Source organism: Pantherophis guttatus, chromosome 8 (genome assembly GCF_059756535.1).
Source record: "Pantherophis guttatus breed Tessera chromosome 8, ASM5975653v1, whole genome shotgun sequence".
NCBI classification, from domain to species: Eukaryota; Metazoa; Chordata; class Lepidosauria; order Squamata; family Colubridae; genus Pantherophis; species Pantherophis guttatus.
Window position 1 is genome coordinate 69,350,109 of NC_142070.1, and position 17,930 is coordinate 69,368,038.

Genomic DNA, 17,930 nt, shown 5'->3' on the forward strand with positions numbered 1-17,930 from the left:
GAGGCTTTTTTTAATTATGTTTAAAAGCAGTGCTTTTAAAAGTAAAAAAAAAAAAAGATTGCACGCCGCAGCTGATCTCACCTCCCCCCCTTGCACACTGTTCTACTTACCGCATGCCTCCTTTTGGCGTGCACTGCACGTGCACACCTCACACTTGGTGCGTGGTGCTCACTGCGTATGCACAGCCAGCGAACCGGTAGTAAACCGGTTCAGATTTCACCACTGCATACAATTCATTATATACACACAAACCACTGGAACCAGGGAGAGGAATTTAAAACATAATTTTAAAAACAAGCCTGGTATTACACTACATTACTCTTGCTATAATTCACCCCAAAATGGGAGTTATATAGAAACACAGCTTTATTGTTTATTATGCACAACAAGCAATGTTGCTTGAGAAATCTTGTATATCTGTTCATCAGTATATTGTCTGCGCCCTTGTTAGAAATTTAACTTTAAGCAGGTGAAAAGAATATTTAAAATGTCACAGGAATCTCCATATTAAGCTTTAAAGCATACGCTTTACAGTGGGAACGGATTTGCCATTATCAGAGTAACTGGGTGTTCAACCAAGATTTAAAAATAAACTACTTATTTAAATTAACAAGATGGTCCTGGGAGGGGTTCATTTGCATATTAGCAGATAGATGGTTTGATAGAAAACATCTATAAATATTATACAATTTCACATCATCACATCAAAAGAGAAATCTGGCTCACATGCTTGTTGAACTGGAGCTAAATTAAGCTAGAGAAAAGAAAACAAAAAGCCTGTAAAATATTGTAACATATCCTAGATAAAACAGGAAGTGTACATATTTAGAAAGACACTACCGTGTTTCCCCGAAAATAAGTCCCTGTCTTATATTTTTTGAACCCCAAAATAAGCACTTGGCCTTATTTTGGGGGAGGTCTTATTATTTTGGAGTGGAGCAAGATGGGGTTCCTCTTACCATCTTACCTGATTTCCAGCTCTGTCTCCCTAACCCTAACCAGAGGAAATGGCGGGGACCAGTTGTGCATGCGTTTAAATTTATTTATTGTTTATTTATTGGTTTGATTTATATGCTGCCCTTCTCCAGAGACTCAGGGCGGCTTACAATGCGTTAAGCAATAGCCTTCATACCTTTGTATATACCTGCTTAGTAGGGCTTTCGCACCCCCCCCAAAGCGGTGTTCTTTTTTTATACAAAGTCAGCTTATTGCCCCCACAAACCGGGTCCTCATTTTACCTACCTCGAAAGGATGGAAGGCTGAGTCAACCTTGAGCCTGGTGAGATTTGAACTTGCAGTAATTGCAGGCAGCTGGTGCTATTTAACAGCACTTTAGTCTGCTGCGCCACCAAGGCTCTTCCCATATTCCATATTCCCAAGTTCATATATGTGTAGGAGGATGTCGCCATATGTGTCCACTGGTTCCTAGCTACAAAGGATTTTATTTTGCTGTTTCAGGAACATGGCATCCCAACTGATATGGGATATGCTGTGGCTCCACACCATTCCGGCGTCTATCCTGTTCATGTTCAACTTTATGATGCCTGGAAAAAAGTTTGGAATATCAAAATCACCAGTACAGAAGAATATCCACATTTAAAACCTGCACGGTACAGAAGAGGTTTCATTCACAAAAACATCATGGTGAGCTGTGTTTTTTTTTTTTTATCCTGACTTTTCTGATTACTGTGATCCACGAAAAAGTATAAGAAATATTTGAAGAGCTATTTTTAGTTTATTATACCCTACCACGAGGTTGTAATTTATTTCAAATGTCCTTTATGCAGAGCTGGGATTCACTTAGCTTCCCTACCGGTTCGCAAATGGAGGATTTGTGCATGCTCAGTAGTTGCGCATTATATCCGGGTGGATGGGTGGAGCCTCCCGCAGTCACCGCTACCGGTTCGTGTGATCCGGACAGAACCGGCTGAATCCCACCACTGCCTTTATGTTAAAATGGGATCAAAGATGCTTTGAAATTTTTAAACTTGTCAAAATGCAGCAAGTATTGCTGAAAAGCAGCTAGAGCTGGATGTTCAGCCATCTTTTTTATCTAACCACTGATGCTGTGAAGAGGCTGTGAAGAGGCTGATGTTAACTTTAAGGATTATGAGTGGGAACATCTGTCTTAAAACCTCCTGTTTATTGATGGGATGGCACTTTGAGATCAAATCCAGATACCTTTCTAAGTATTCCCTTGCTATTAGGAATATGTTTGGAAGCCTTAGTGTAAATCCGAGTGAATATATGTGTATGTTTTAGTTACAGTACATATCAGTGTTTAGGATATTGAGTTAGAATGTTAAAAGTATGCAAAGTATTGTCAAGCATAGAAAGTTAAAGTAATAGGTACATGTAAGTTTTATGTTATATTTCTACATAATATTCGTATTTTAAATGAAAAAAATCTCATGTTTGAAAGTGGTTGGATGGGCCTATCTTATTTTATGGTAATAGTACTAAAGTTGCTGTAATTACTATTTTTTCTAATAAATGTATTTTAATACATGTATGTATTGGTTATGGTTATGGACCAAGAATATTTGGATACCAAGGGACATTTTAACTTCTTCTTTAAATATGTTTTACATATGATACTAGATAATTTCTATAGTCCTGCAAAAAACAATTCTGATTAATTTCATAGATGTCTTTCAAACTATCTCAGATAAATTGCCTTTGTCTTTCTATGAGGCTTTGTCCATTTTCTATATGCTATATGTGATTTTATGCAATTTAATCATGTTTCCCCACCTCCAATTATCATTTTCTTGTCTGAAGAATCATTTTCCCTGATGTTTTTCTTAACAAAATTATTCAAGCTCCTTAATTATTTTTGTTGCTGGATTCTGTATCATTTTCAGTTCTGTTATATTATTTTTCAAATTATTCCAGATAAGGATATATAGTAGCACAGAATTTCCAGGGATGTTAAAGTCTTGGCAGTTTTATTTTCAGCCCCATTCCTAATTATCCTTACCATGGAATCACGAAATTTCTGTTTTTCACAACAGCCACACACAGGGTCAGCAACTTTGTTGAGCCATCCACTATGGCCTCAGGGTTTTTTTCCTGGTTATTTATAGATCTCATCAGTAAGTATTTGGAGTTTTGTCCCAATCTGTATCGTTTACATTTAAATCAGGAGTGGGCTGCTGGGGGTTCGCAGGGTTTGGGAGAACCTCTAGCTAAGATTCTGTGCAGTTCGGAGAACTCCCAAATCCCACTTCTGGCTGGCCCCACCCACCCCACCCCTCCCAGGAGTCCCCACACAGCCCATTTTGGATACAGGTAAGTGCTGGGTATGTGCGGAGGCTCAGGGAGGATGAAAAACAGGCCTAACGGAAGTTCGGGAAGGCTGGAAACGGGGCCGTTTCTAGCCTCCAGAGGGCCTCCGGAGCCTGGGAGGCCATTTTTGCCCTCCTGGAGGCTCAGAAAAAACCTCTGGAGCCCAGGGAGGGCAAAAACACCATGCCCCCACTGTGGTGGAGGAGGCCAACTAGCCATGGCCACGCTCACCCAGCAGCCGGGCAGAGAACCCCTTGCTAAAATTTTGGAAGCCCACCCCTGACTTAAATGATCTTGCCTTGTTTTCCCAAGTGAAGAGATCCTTCTGGAACATGTTTTACCATTCTGAACAGTATCTACAAATGTGGCCTGCTCCCTATTTAATCCTAAATTAATTTTAAAAGTACTAGTCCCAGTCCAGAAGCCTGGGGATCAATTTTTTCTTCTATGAACAAAATGGCTGATTTAGTCTTACTCTTTGATGTTGTTTCTTCCTACCCAATTAGTTATCTAGGTTTTTTTATAATCTACCATTTTATTTGTTTGCTATTACATTTATATGCCACCTTTCTATTGATATATATTGATATATATTGATATTACATTTTATATTATATAAAATGTAATAATAAACTCAGCATAATTTATTTTTAAAAAGCTTCATGAAAAAGGTACATTTTAAAAGATACATTTTATTTCTAAATAATTTGAGAGTGGGGGCTAATTTAGAAATAACCATAGCTTGGAAATCACACAGTAAACAACTTCTTCCCAACTTTTTGGCAGCAACGACATTTTCAGGAAAATCTATTAAGTATTTTTAACAACTTTTATGAGGAACTTTGTCAAAGGCTTTTAAAAAGCCAGGCACATAAAGTTGAAAGGTCCATATGCCAGTTGACACTGTCAAAGATCTCTTAAAAGTCGAGTTAGTATTTTCTTTGTTGGGATCCATGCTGGTTTTCCATCACCATGACTTATTTGTTTACATTTTTATTTTTTATCTACAACTGCAACACTTCCAAACAATTCTAAAGAATTATTTTTTAAAAAAAATACATCACTGGGTACACAGAAAATCTATCATAACTCTTCATGTAGATCTTCTATAAAAATATTATATTTCCACTATACATATTGGCATGCTATTATGGTTGAATGTAGTGACTTGCTAGGCAGGGAATCGTTCTTTAATAAAGCTGACAGACAATAGCATGCTGGTTGGAAGAATCCTATATTTTAAGTGTTGTTTTACTGACAAGTAGATAGACATCTTTTTGAATGAAATGATCATTTATTTAAAAGGCTATTTCTTCCAACTCCAATATCAGACAAAGCGATGGGGAAAAAAAGAAACCAACAGGGCTTTTGAAGTTGTCCATCAAGGGTTAATAATTGGAGAGTGGAGGCAAACATATCATCTAAATATAATACGTTGGAATTTATTTTATTTTTATTTAAAAGACTAACAATTATTTTTAAATCGGCAGCTGCGTGTATATATTAACCTATATTCCTATCTACTGTAAACTATATTTTTTTTCTTTCCTACTCTTTTAATGATATGTATTTCATGGTCATTCTTCCTGACAAATGTGCTGTTTACTTTGTGTAGTCCCATGTTTTGAAATAACATTAAAATAATAGTCAAATCTATAAAATATAAAGACTTACAGAGGAGAATTATAAGGGTGAGCTCCCATTACTTGACTCACTTCCTGCTCACTTAGCCATTTGAAAGCATGCAAATGCAAGTAGATTAATAGGTACCACTTCAGTGGGAAGATAATAGTTTTCTGTGCACCTTTGGTGTTTAGCCATGCTGGCCACATAATACGGAAAATATCTTCGGACAACTCTGGCTCCCTTGGCCAGGAAATGGAGATGAACACCGTGCCCTAGATTCGGACATAACTGAACAGGGAAACCTTTACCTTTTTAATCTAAAATAAGCGTTGCTTATCCTAAGCTAGACAATGCACTCTTTTTCGTTCTCATTATTGTATATAATCTTCTACAGGTTCTTCCTCGACAAACTTGTGGCCTTTTTACTCATACAATTTTCTACAAAGAATATCCTGGTGGTCCAAAAGAACTAAACAAAAGTATACAAGGCGGGGAATTATTTTTCACAGTAGTTCTCAATCCAGTAAGTAGTTTAAATTATTTGAACAAAGATAAATGCTGAGCATACCTTAAGAAATACTGACTAATAGCATTGTTTTACTCTTGTTCTTTAGTTATATTGATGATGTATTCACTAATACATGTAAATGTTTTACAAAATGTAATAATTTTGAATAATCTCCATAATTTCTTAATAATTATCCTTACTGTTCTTCTTATTACTTGAAGCCAATGATGTTAGCATGTACTTTTGGAACAATAAACATGATTGAAATGTCACTAAATGGTTTCAGGAAGCCTACTATCAGTCTTCTACAAATTCCAGGTTATAAATAAGTTATTTTAATTACATAGAATAACAAACATCAAATAAACAAAGTACAAAATAAAGAGCGGCTGCTTTGTCACTCATGCTCTGATTTTTTTTTTCTTTTTCTACTGGAGTTATAAAGCTTAGAATAGAATGAGTTCCTCTGGCAGATATAGAGCAAACTACTTTAAAGCAACATATAAGTGTGGGTTCTTTTTTTACAAACAGGCCCTGTTTGCACAACACATTTTGCTGGATAAAGGGAAAACCAACTATTCTGGAGTTTTTGAAACTCTAAAGAACAGATCTTAGGTTCAGGGGTGGGCTGCTGAGGGTTCGCGGGGGTTTGGGAGAACCTCTAGCTAAGATTCTGTGCAGTTTGGAGAACCCCCAAATCCCACTTCTGGCTGGCCCCGCCCACCCCTCCAGGAGTCCCCACATGGCCCGTTTTGGATGCAGATAAGTGCAGGGCGCGCCTGGAGGCTCGGGGAGGGCAAAAAACAGCCCTCCGGAGCCTGGGGAGACCGTTTTCCACCTCCCGGAGGCTCAAGGAAAGCCTCCAGAGCCCCCCCCCCATTGTGGTGCAGGAGGCTGACTAGGCTACGCCGATCATGGCCATGCCCACCCAGCAACCTGGAAGAGAACCCCTTGCTAAAATATTTGAAGCCCACCCCTGCTTAGGTTGGAAGGGAAGATCAAATGACCCCAACTATGTATGTTTATTTCTTTGTTTGTTTGTTACTTTTATTGAAGAGCTGAAGGGAGTAAATATAGCATTGATCCTTCCAGTTGCTTCACAGCAAAATCCCTGTTTTTGTAAACTCATTGAAATGTTGGTACTAACGAATTTATAACATTTATTATAAATATTTTAATGATTTGAAACTGGCAAACTACTAAACATTTCTTTTTATTAAAACATCAAGCTACAAGTTAATGTAATAAGGGAAATATTTAAATGCTATTCCTGTTAAATAAGTAATCTGGAATAATTTAATGCTCATATATTATTACAAGACGGTAATAAAATATTCTTTTGATGTCTGCAACTATATATATATTTCTGGGCTTTTTTTTTTTTTTTTCTGGCAGCCAGCAGTGGCTAACTGATGAGAGCTTATAAGGCCGAAATAGATCTATCTTAGTCTCCCAATGGGCAGCAAAGGGTCTGCTGGCTGCCAGAAAAAGAAAAAAAAAAGCCTAGAAACTAGTGAATTGTGATTTCACTGAACTAGGGCTGCATAATATCTTGGTTTACGTAGGTAGAACCTGGCTAAAGAGACATACACATAAAACCTACGAAAAGAAAGAAAAACAAATATTGTACCTTTACAGGGAGGATACATGAGATGAGGGTGTGGCTAACTGATGAGGCCTTATAAGGCCGAAATAGATCTATCTTAGTCTCTCAATGGGCAGCAAAGAGTCTGCTGGCTGCCAGAAAAAGAAGGGGGAAAAAAAGCCCAAAAATTAGTGAATTGTGATTTACTGTACCTTTACAGGGAGGATACATGGGATTATTTATTTATTTATTTATTTTATTAATAAATAATAATGAAGGTGTGGCTAACTGATGAGGGTTTACAAGCCCGAAATAGATTTATCTTAGTCTCCTTAGTCTCCCAATGGGCAGCAGGGAGCTTGCTGGCGGCTGGAAAAAAAGCCTAGAAACTAGTGAATTGGGATTTCACTGAACTAGGGCTGCAGAAAAATCTTGGTTTACGTAAATTTCTACTAATTAGTCCGAAATCGATCTATATTAGTCTCCCAAAAGGCAGCAAACTGCTTGCTTGCTGTCTGAAAAAGCCTAGAACTAATGGATGTGATTTCACTGAGCTATGGCAGCATTTTGAAAATCTTGGTTTATGTAGGAAAATACCTGGCTGAGGAGAAATACATACATACATGCATACATACATGCATACATACATACATACATACATACATACATACATATTATATATATATATATAATCTCAGGTAAAATTCAAATTTCTTTGGTGCGTCCAGTTTTCAGCCATTCTAGCAACTGCAGGGATCATGAGGTCATGGCCGAGAAGCATTCAGGTATCAAAGATATGGCTAATTGCATAATTCTGCTCCAGAGTCATTGAATATGCTCTACTTCTAAAAAAAAACTTAATGAAAATAAGAATCCAGTTCAGGTAAGCAGGCAGGGAGCAGTGTGGTTCCCTTTTTCAACCCCGATCACCACCGGGATTCCCACGTTAGAAATGTGGGAATCCCGTAGATTTACATTTTTAAATATGTAGATTTGTAGGAACAAATGTAACATTTAGAAATATTAGTAGCTTTTGTAGGTAGTATCTTCTAATCTGAATGTGCACTCTTTATGAACTGAAATGAACAAAATTACTTTTTTAATATTCATTCTACATAAAACAACTATTGTTGTTATTCACCTTTTATATTTTAAGAATAAATGTATTAGAAGTATTTCAAGGGGGAAAATGGAGCCTAATTTTAGCCACACAGAATTGTATAAAACTTGATAGTGAATTTAAATGTCTGTGCCATTAGGGCAAAAGTGGCATTCAAGGACAAAAGAGGTATTCATATAATCAAAAGTGGTGTCAAGTTTCTTGGGGGTTTTTTTCAATATATCCAAATAATATAAAGTATATATTACTATTTGTGAACATTTCATTTTTCTCAAGCATTATAACTTCCAAATTATTCAGACTAAGGACTCTTAAGGCCTATTGAGAAAACCATTCTTTGCTAACTCTATTTACTGGAAATGGAAGAGCTTTTGCGCTAAAATAGTTCATCTAGCAAATTCCTAATATGCACACATTTATGTGGAATTGGTTTATGCTCCCCATATTGCTGGCTGATAGTAGCTATAAAATTATTCTGGCAGCAAAGCCCATTGTGTTCATAAAGCATGCAGGCTGTTTAAATTCCATCAGATTATGTAAAGGACATTGGGAGCTCATAATACATCAACTTTTAATACTGGCTATCTCTATGAAAAGTATGATCTACCCATGGTAGACCTGACAAACAATCAATGCCAGGGGACATATTAATTCACAAAGTGGAAAAAAGAAGAGTTTTCCCATTACTGATGCTGTTTAAGGAGGGGGCATGTTAAAAATAATATGTAGGTTTGTTCCATCCTTGATGAAACTTTTCACCTAGATTGCCATAAGTGTATCTTACAGACCACCTTATCCAAACAGAGGAAATAGACGAATTCTTTTGCCAATCAGTTAGCTAAAGTGTGCAGGAAACTCACTGTCAGACTGGCTATAACCGAAACCTCCAAATAGAAACAATCCTTGGCTCCATTTGTTGAGAAAGGTATAGTTTTATTAGAGGTCAAGTGTATTGCAGTATTGCAGTATTGCAGTATTGCAGTATTGCAGCCAGAACTGAGAATTGTGCACCCAAATGACTGAGTTCTACTTTTCCCTCCCTCAACTGTCCCTCGCTGCCCACCCTACTGTAACCAATCAAGCCCATGAAAGATGTTTTCATAAGGATCAATCCAAGCGCAGCTTGGTATGTGACTTGTTAAAGTTGGGGTTGAATCAGGGGTGAAATGCTCCCGGTTCAGACCGGATCACCTGATACGGTAGCGAGGGCGGTGGGTGGTTCGGAAAACCTGTAGCAAAAATCCCTGCCCCACCCCATGCCCAGCTGAGCCACGTGATCATCAGAAGCTTTTTTTTTAAGCATTTTTTCTACAACTTCTGGCCGAAAAAATGTTTTTAAAAGAAAAAAAAAAGCCTCTGATGATCGTGCGGCTCAGCTGGGATCGTCAGAGGCTTTTAAAAGCATTTTTTCTACAACCTCTTCAGCCGATCAGGTTGTAGAAAAAATGCTTTTAAAAGCCTCTGACGATCCCAGCTGAGTTGCCTGATCGTCAGAGGCTTTTAAAAGCATTTTTTCTACAACCGAAGAGGTTGTAGAAAAAATGGTTTTAAAAGTTAAAAAAAAAAAGTTGGCCATTCCCACTCAGTCACATTACCCCACCCCCACCAAGCAACGCCCACAGAACCGGTAGTAACAAATTTTACATTTCACCACTGGGTTGAATGATATAATATATAATAGAAGATAGATAATAGAAGATAGATAGATGATAGATGATAGATAGATAGATAGATAGATAGATAGATAGATAGATAGATAGATAGATAGATAGATTCTTAAATTTGGGATATCTGAGTAATGAACACTACCTACTTTGCTTGACTTTGGATATGACAGTTGACAATTTATTTCATATCTTATTACTTCAAGAAATGCTGGTAGAAATGCTGACTACCATTGTGATATTTCTTTCTTCTCAAGTAATTTTGACAGCATTCTGCCAGTTATCTGTGATAAGCCTTCCTTGTGCATTGCTAGGATTCTATGTCTTAAGCATTTGTCCTCTGCTCTTATTTCTTTCTTCCTTGGGCCATCCCATTTCTAGTACGTAAGGAATTTAAGAGTGTGAATCTTTTGCACAGTGGAACAGTTGCTATAATAATTTTGCTACATTTATTAGAAATGACAGAAATTACATGGGTCATTATGTATTTTGTTGCTCCAGCAATGCTAAAAGTCTTGTATATAGTTATCTGTTGATGTGAAAGAACATGTCTAAGGGAGTGACCAGCCTGAAAGCATTGAGGATAATGTCTAGCTTAAGAAATTTACATCCAGAGGCTATCTAGAATCTGTGAAAGCATAGATATACATCATTTTTTAAAAAAAATGTTCCTTTGGTTATGGCCCTGATGGCGAACCTGTGGCACATGTGCCACAGGTGGCACGCAGAGCCCTCTCTGCAGGCATGTCAGCAATCGCCCCAGCCCAGCTGCACCACACATGCGTGTGAGCTGGTCTTCAGGTCTCTGCCACACATGCACGAGATGCTGCGCCCCATTTTGGGCCAGGAAAGCTTCCTCCACCAACCTGGAAGCCAAAATAGAGCACGGGGATGCCGCATGAGCCCCCCCCCAGCCCATTTTGGGCCTGGAAAGCCTCCTATACCAACCTGGAAGCCAGAATGGGAGGCGGGGGGCCTGGGGCACTTGCGTGGGGGTCCAGGGCGCATGTGCAGGGAATGCATGCATGTGCGGATTCGGGGGGCATGCACAGGGAACATGTGCGCATGCACGGGACTAGAGCACATGCACGGGTGGGCGCTCGCATTGCATTTTGAGGATTCGTGCATGCACACATGCATTCACGAGCGCACAATTTGGCCACTTGGCACCAAAAAGGTTAACCATCACTGGCTGATGGCTTCTGAGGGAGATGTTTAATATGGATTACTTGTGCAGCAAATATTTTAAATCAACAGGTACAACCTGTTGGTTCAAAATGTTTGCTGCACAAGTAATCCATATTAAACATATCCCTCAGAACCTATAAGCAAAGGAATATTTTTTTAAAAGAATGCTGCAAAGTATGTTTTCACAGAATAAAAATCATTTCAGTAATGAAATTCAACTTAATAACAAACATTAAATTATCTGAAAAATGAAATGTGAGATCCAGATAATTAGTATTTCCTTTTGTTAAATCTAACTTTTTGAATGCTATACGTTCATCAAGTATTTGGATTTATATAATTATATAATGTTTCTGACATACTTAGTTCTGTCGCTGCCTTCGTTTTAATCCTCAAGAAAGTTTGGATGGAAATTTGAAATGAAGTTAATAATAACCTATTGCAATTTCTGCTGATAGTGATAAAAAAAAAATCCTGTTAAATCCCAGTAAATACACGGGTGGTGTTTTTGCATGCATGTATCTATTCTGCTTTGATTTAGATTCCAATGCTTTCTAGCCATAGTTGGTGTCCCCGGTCTCTACTCAAAATAGCGAGCAGTCAAAAATACAGTTTCTGAACAATAATTTGTTCCTGCAAAACAGTTTACATGCCTTCATCTCAATAGTAATTTATCACAGTAACCTAACAGAAGACACCGCAATTCTGTTGTCCTTGGAATCTTTTGCGAAATATTTTTGTGTAGATACTGAAAAAAAAAGTTGTCATCATTTTTCATGCCTGGGTTTTATCTGTAATTTTATAACAGTTGGAAAAATACCGCCATGAAAATGTTTGAAATGCCTTTCTGTACTGCATATGAATGCTGGTAGAATGCATTCCTATATCTGAATACCAATGGTCCAGACAACAATCAGATAAGCAATTTCAGACCAAACGATGTCTACGGAAAACCTTTATTTCAACCTTTATCAGTCTAGTGTCCTCTAGATATACTGGACTTCATCCTGTAAACTTACAAAGCAGCAAGATTTAAAACATCTGCAGGGAACCAGATAGGAAAAATTATTTTAATCATCTCTGTTTACCTCAGGAAGCTAATTCACAGCTCAGTCATAAGGCTTCAACCATTGACTCCCAGGTTAGAGATGGACACTATGTAAACAAATCGCAACCATCCAGGCTCTCTAAAGGACTCATTAAGTATTGGTTAATTGGAAAAGGCAGGAAGAAGTCTTGGAAAAATACCAACTTTCCTGATACATTTTGACTGCAGTGGGCAGGCAATTAGCTCTTTTGGATGACATTCCATTTTTGTCTCATAAATAGTTTTTGTCTCGGTGAGTTTTGCTCCAAGTCAAAAAGAAAACAGAAAAGTTGAATTAAGTATCTAGAGCCGTGATGGCGAACCTATGGCACGCGTGCCACAGATAGCACACGGAGCCATATTGGTGGGCACGCGAGCTCAGCTTTTGGGCTTTCTGGGCCCACTGGAAGTCAGCAAATAGGCCATTTCTGGCCTCCGGTGGGCCTCCAGGTGATGGGGAAGGCTGTTTTTGCCCTCCCCAGGCTCCTAGAAAGGCTCTAGAGTCTAGAGAGGGTGAAAAATGGGCCTACTGGGCCCACCATGCTATCGCGTGCCAAAAGCAGGGGAAGCGTGGAGGGGTCGCACACACATGCACGGGGGCGAGGCGCATAGAATTATGGGTGTGGGCAAGCGCGTGTGCGACCCCCCCCGCACTCCCCCCGCTTTTGGCACGCGATGGCAGAAAGGTTAGCCATCACTGATCTAGAGATTACAGAGGTATTGCCAAGCTTAAATGTGACGTCTATAAGAAGGTATTTTAGGATAACAGAATAAAAAAGTTCGAAGGGAGGTCTTGGAGGTCTTCTAGTTCAAGCACCTACTTAGGCAGGAAACCCTATATCATTTCAGACAAATGGTTGTCCAATCTCTTCCTAAAAACTTCCAGTGTTGTAGCATCCACAACTTCTGAAGTAAAGTCATCCCACCAATCAATTGTTCTAACTGTCAGGAAATTTCTCCTTAGTTCTAGATTGCTTCTCTCCTTGATTAGTTTCCACCCATTGCTATTTATTTATTTATTTATTTATTTATTTATTTATTTATTTATTTATTTATTTATTTATTTATTTATTTATTGGTTCGATTTATTTATTTATTTATTTATTGGTTCGATTTATATGCCGCCCTTCTCCGGAGACTCAGGGCAGCTTACAATGCGTTAAGCAATAGCCTTCATACTTTTGTATATACCTGCTTAGTAGGGCTTTCGGCCCCCCCTAAGCGGTGTTCTTTTTTTATACAAAGTCAGCTTATTGCCCCCACAAACCGGGTCCTCATTTTACCTACCTCGGAAGGATGGAAGGCTGAGTCAACCTTGAGCCTGGTGAGATTTGAACTTGCAGTAATTGCAGGCAGCTGGTGCTACTTAACAGCACTTTAGTCTGCTGCGCCACCAAGGCTCTTTTGTCCTGCCTTCATGCATGAAGGGTATACATGATACCTTTTCAGTCTTATTAGGCATCTGTTCCATACATTTCAAGTTATAAAGTACTGCAATTGGAATCTTTTAAGAATGTAATGCTTTTCCGAATATTAGATTCAAGACTGGGTTTTTAAGATGGGTTTATTTGGGACTTAATAATATCAAATATGCCCACTTGGTGTGCATTTTGTTTAGATTTGCATTGTCATTTAAATATAAGGCTATCAAGTACAAATAATTTACAATAATAACTCTAAGCCCAATTTATACTGGAGTTCTTTTAACTTCTATAATTCCAACAGGAATTTAGACACAGGCATACGACCAGGCCTGAATGACCAGTGATGTTCTTGCAAGCCTTGCCAGGAGTAGGTCAGAAAATTTGGATTTATGTACCAACCTGAATCAATCTGATAAATTAGACTTCCTCCTGTCCCATTGTCTTCCTTAGATGGTCTTTTCATCACTCCTATTTTTATTCATGACTCTCTTACCTTTCCTTTTGACTTTAATGGATTTTTAGAATTGGTAACAAGCTTGGTAAATTTGAGATTTTCCATATACTTTTATCGTACTTGCAAACTTCCAAAATTTGGAAGCGTGACTAAGCTTCTGGGTATTTTCTATAATGCCAATTTGATTTTCTAGATTTCAGTCTTCCAATACTAGTCATCTCTGAGGTCCTAGCCAGTGTTTTTGCCTCTTCTTCCCAGGTACCCACTGCCAATCTCTCTACTTTTTCCAAAAACTTTGAATTCTTCTGCACTATTTCTTCTTCCTAAGCCTGTCCCCTATTGTATGTATATACAGCATATACATATATCTGTATACATATATACATCAGGGCTGGTATTCACTTACTTTCGCTACCAGTTCACAAATGTGAGCATGCACGCTCGTGCGTAACACCTCTGCGCATGCGCAGAGCGTCAAAAACAGGACGTGATGATGTGCGGGTGGGCGGAGCTTCCCGCAGCCGCCGCTACAGGTTTGCCCAAACCGGATAGAACCAGCTGAATACTACCACTGATATACATATATTCAGGCAGTTTCTCAAAATCAGTAGGCCCATTATTCCTTTCTATGCAGATATTTCTGGGACCAGCTTGTACACCTCACAAAGGTTGCTTGTTAAATTTGTCTGCCATGTTACAAGGCATCTGAGAACAGAGCTGAGCATAATATCTAGTGTCTGATCAGCTGTTGTGCATCTAATGGCCCAGCATGACAGCAAAACGGATCAGCACTATTGATGAGGCCTGAGGCACTGGAATATACTGCCTGTTAAAAATTTACCACCACTTTACTGCCTGAAACTCATACCCTAGATATAACAGTCAGTGTGGCTTCTTACTCTGTTCCCGTATGTTCAGGGCCAGATCATGATGATAAAGCATGTGCAATTAATTTTTTTTTTACTGCATTGACAGGTGTCAGCTAGCAGCCTTGTTAAGGTTTGTGGACTCTCTCAAGAGGAGAGATTAGCAAATAAATCTCCCACCTGGCATTATGTGACCAAATTGCAGAATACTTTGCTGATAAAAATAATTAGATTTGTCTTATCCTTGAATCTGCATGGACCGATATGGTAGAAAGGGAAATATATTGCAGAGTTAATAGAGATCCTGTCACTCCAGGTGGGTTCCATGTTCCACTTAGCTTCTTAGGTGGGGATTAGAGATGAGATCCAAGAAGTGATAAATGCCTCATTAAAAGAGAGGTGTTTTTTAACGCTTGAACAGGGCCCTTCTTAACAGGTTCTTTCTCAATCAGACTATTTTTGATTATTGCAATTTGGTATCCAATCTATCCTTTTGGGGAGTCTATTGAGATTTCCACGGTGCTTTATCAACCAGGATGCAGACCTGGGTTGCTCTGAAAACCACCTTGAACCCACAATTATCACATACTGGAAAAACCTGAGAGTTTTAGTGCCAATTTGTGACAACTGCCAGGAGCATATTACATCAGTGCTCAATCCCTGATCACTGATAAGCTTGTGACTATAATTCTAGTTCTAGTTTTGACCTACAATGTAATTTTACCTCAAGCAACTGTCAGGGTTCCGAGTAATGCATCCACTGAGAGAAGAACTCCGAGACAGGTAGATTCCTCAAAGAACATCTTTATTGGGCGCACCGTATCGGCACAGCTAGTGAAAACCAACTCTAAAAGTTCCAGTGGTTTCCCCCGTAATTAAAAGAGCAAATATTTCCTCCCAGGTGTCACCAATCACATTGTCCAATGAAGGTAGCTAGGAAGTTGCTCGGCCACTCCTCTGCCATCTGTTGGGATGATCTTGGTTCCCACAGGAAAACGTTTTTGTTTTTTTTTATTATTATTTTTTATTAAAAAATTTATAAATTTTATTAAAACACACATTTGACGTTTACACAACATATGACATATAAATAGCTTATCCTTTTTAAGCATTGTTTCATAGTGGTTTTCCATCTGATACTTCATACTTCTTCCCCTTTTTCTTAGTCTAATACTCCTTCTTTTTCCCCTCCTTCTCTTTTTCTTCTCTTTTTTTCTCCTCCTCTTTCCCCCTATAAAGATCTATATATTTTGATTATATCTTTACTGTTTTACATTTCTACATTCTTATTATATACATATAAAAAAATTATATACATAATTGCACCACTCAATACATATACTATATATATATATTGTATTTCTGTTCTTTTCTCCTTGTATTTATTTTTCTTTATTAATAGCGTTAAACCAATTATACCATTTATTCCATATTCTGTAATAGTCTGTCTCTTCTTTTTCTTTAATTTCTTTTGTTATTCTGCCCATCTCAGCGCATTCTAAGATCTTATCTATTAGTTCTTCTTCAGTTGGGATTTTTTCCTATTTCCAATTTTTTGCATGTTATTCATGCTGCTGTTAAGATATGTAGTATCAAATATTTTATTTCTTTGGGGTATGGTTTTGTAAAGATTCCTAACAGGAATGTTTCTGGTTTCTTTTCTATATGATGTTTTGTTATTTGTTCTATCCATTTCTTAATGTTCGACCAAAATTTTTTTGCTGCCGGGCAGCAAACTTTTTTGTTTTGCTAGGTAGCCGGTCTATCTTCTCCCCACCACCACCACTTCCCTTCCCCCTTTCAACGTTCGTGGCAACTATGAGGCAGGAGAAAAATGGCATCAGCCAGGTCAGCTTCAGAGTTGACAGCAATCGTGGGGACCATCTTTTTCAGTCAGAATGAACACATCCAGTGGATACATCAGAGGAAATTCCTGTGAGATAAAGACCTGAGGCAAAAAGAGGATGCTTTTCTGTTGTAGCATCAACATTGTACAAAAAACTCCTTGTAGTTATTAGGTTTCCCTCCTCTCTCGCCCCACCCCACCATCATTGTCCTTTTAGAATGCAGAAAAGACAAATTATTTCAAAGGACCTTTGGGATTTGAACTTTGTTTTGCTGATATGTTATTCCTGTCAGGCTGTGTATTCCACTGTGAAGTATTAATTTAGAATGACAGGTTAAGGCGTGACTGTTACTGAGGTGGTTTCAGCTTTAACCACGGCCATTTTAATGTTTATAGTTACTATGGATACTGTATTATACATATTGTCATATTGTAAGCGTTGTAAATGCTATGTGTTGGTGTTATAAATCATAATGAAGTTTGCTGTGTTTAATAATAAACTGTTTGTGATAAAACATTATTATTATTATCATCGTTGCCACAGAATATGAAAACGATGATTACCACCCTCATTGTTCCAAATTACTGGATCCTATGGGAAGGCTACTTAACAGAATAATACCACTGCATAAGACATAGTGGCTCAGTGGCTAAAACGCTGAGCTTGTCGATCAAAAGGTCGGCAGTTCAGCAGTTCGAATCCCTAGTGCCGCGTAACGGGGTGAGCTCCCGTTACTTGTCCCAGCTTCTGCCAACCTAGCAGTTCGAAAGCACATTAAAAATGCAAGTAGAAAAATAGGGACCACATTTGGTGGGAAGGTAACAGTGTTCCGTGTGCCTTTGGCGTTTAGTCATACCGGCCACATGACCAAGGAGACGTCTTTGGACAGTGCTGACTCTTTGGCTTTGAAACGGAGATGAGCACCGCCCCCTAGAGTCGGGAACGACTAGCACATATGTGCGAGGGGAACCTTTACCTTTAAGTGTATATATGATTATAATGCATTCTGTTCTTTTCTGTCTCTTTAACCTTTGGTGAGCCATGACAAGAGCACCATCATTTTATTATAGGAGAAAATTGAGAATCCAGTTTTGCTCTTTGGCTCTTAGATAAAGACCTCAGCCGGATCTGTTGTGTCTCTACCTATAAGCCCTGTACCCATATAGCAAATCCCTGTTGTTACTAGGGATTTGCACAGTTCCGTTGTTTGAGGGCCCAGATTGAAAACAACGTTTTAAAATACATGTTTTCTTTAATATAATTTTATATTAGA

The 17,930-nt window shown here is 38.4% G+C and overlaps 1 protein-coding gene across 2 annotated transcripts in view; it reads left to right on the forward strand.

Annotated features, from left to right (window-relative positions):
* Positions 1–17,930, forward strand: part of LOC117662109 (bifunctional heparan sulfate N-deacetylase/N-sulfotransferase 3) — an 89,368-nt gene that overhangs the window by 49,467 nt on the left and 21,971 nt on the right. For both annotated transcript variants that reach the window (XM_034411403.3, XM_087874918.1), the window contains exons 5-6: positions 1,459–1,644; positions 5,309–5,437. In XM_034411403.3, coding sequence (XP_034267294.2) covers positions 1,459–1,644; positions 5,309–5,437 — 315 coding nt within the window. The remainder of the gene's footprint in view (positions 1–1,458; positions 1,645–5,308; positions 5,438–17,930) is intronic.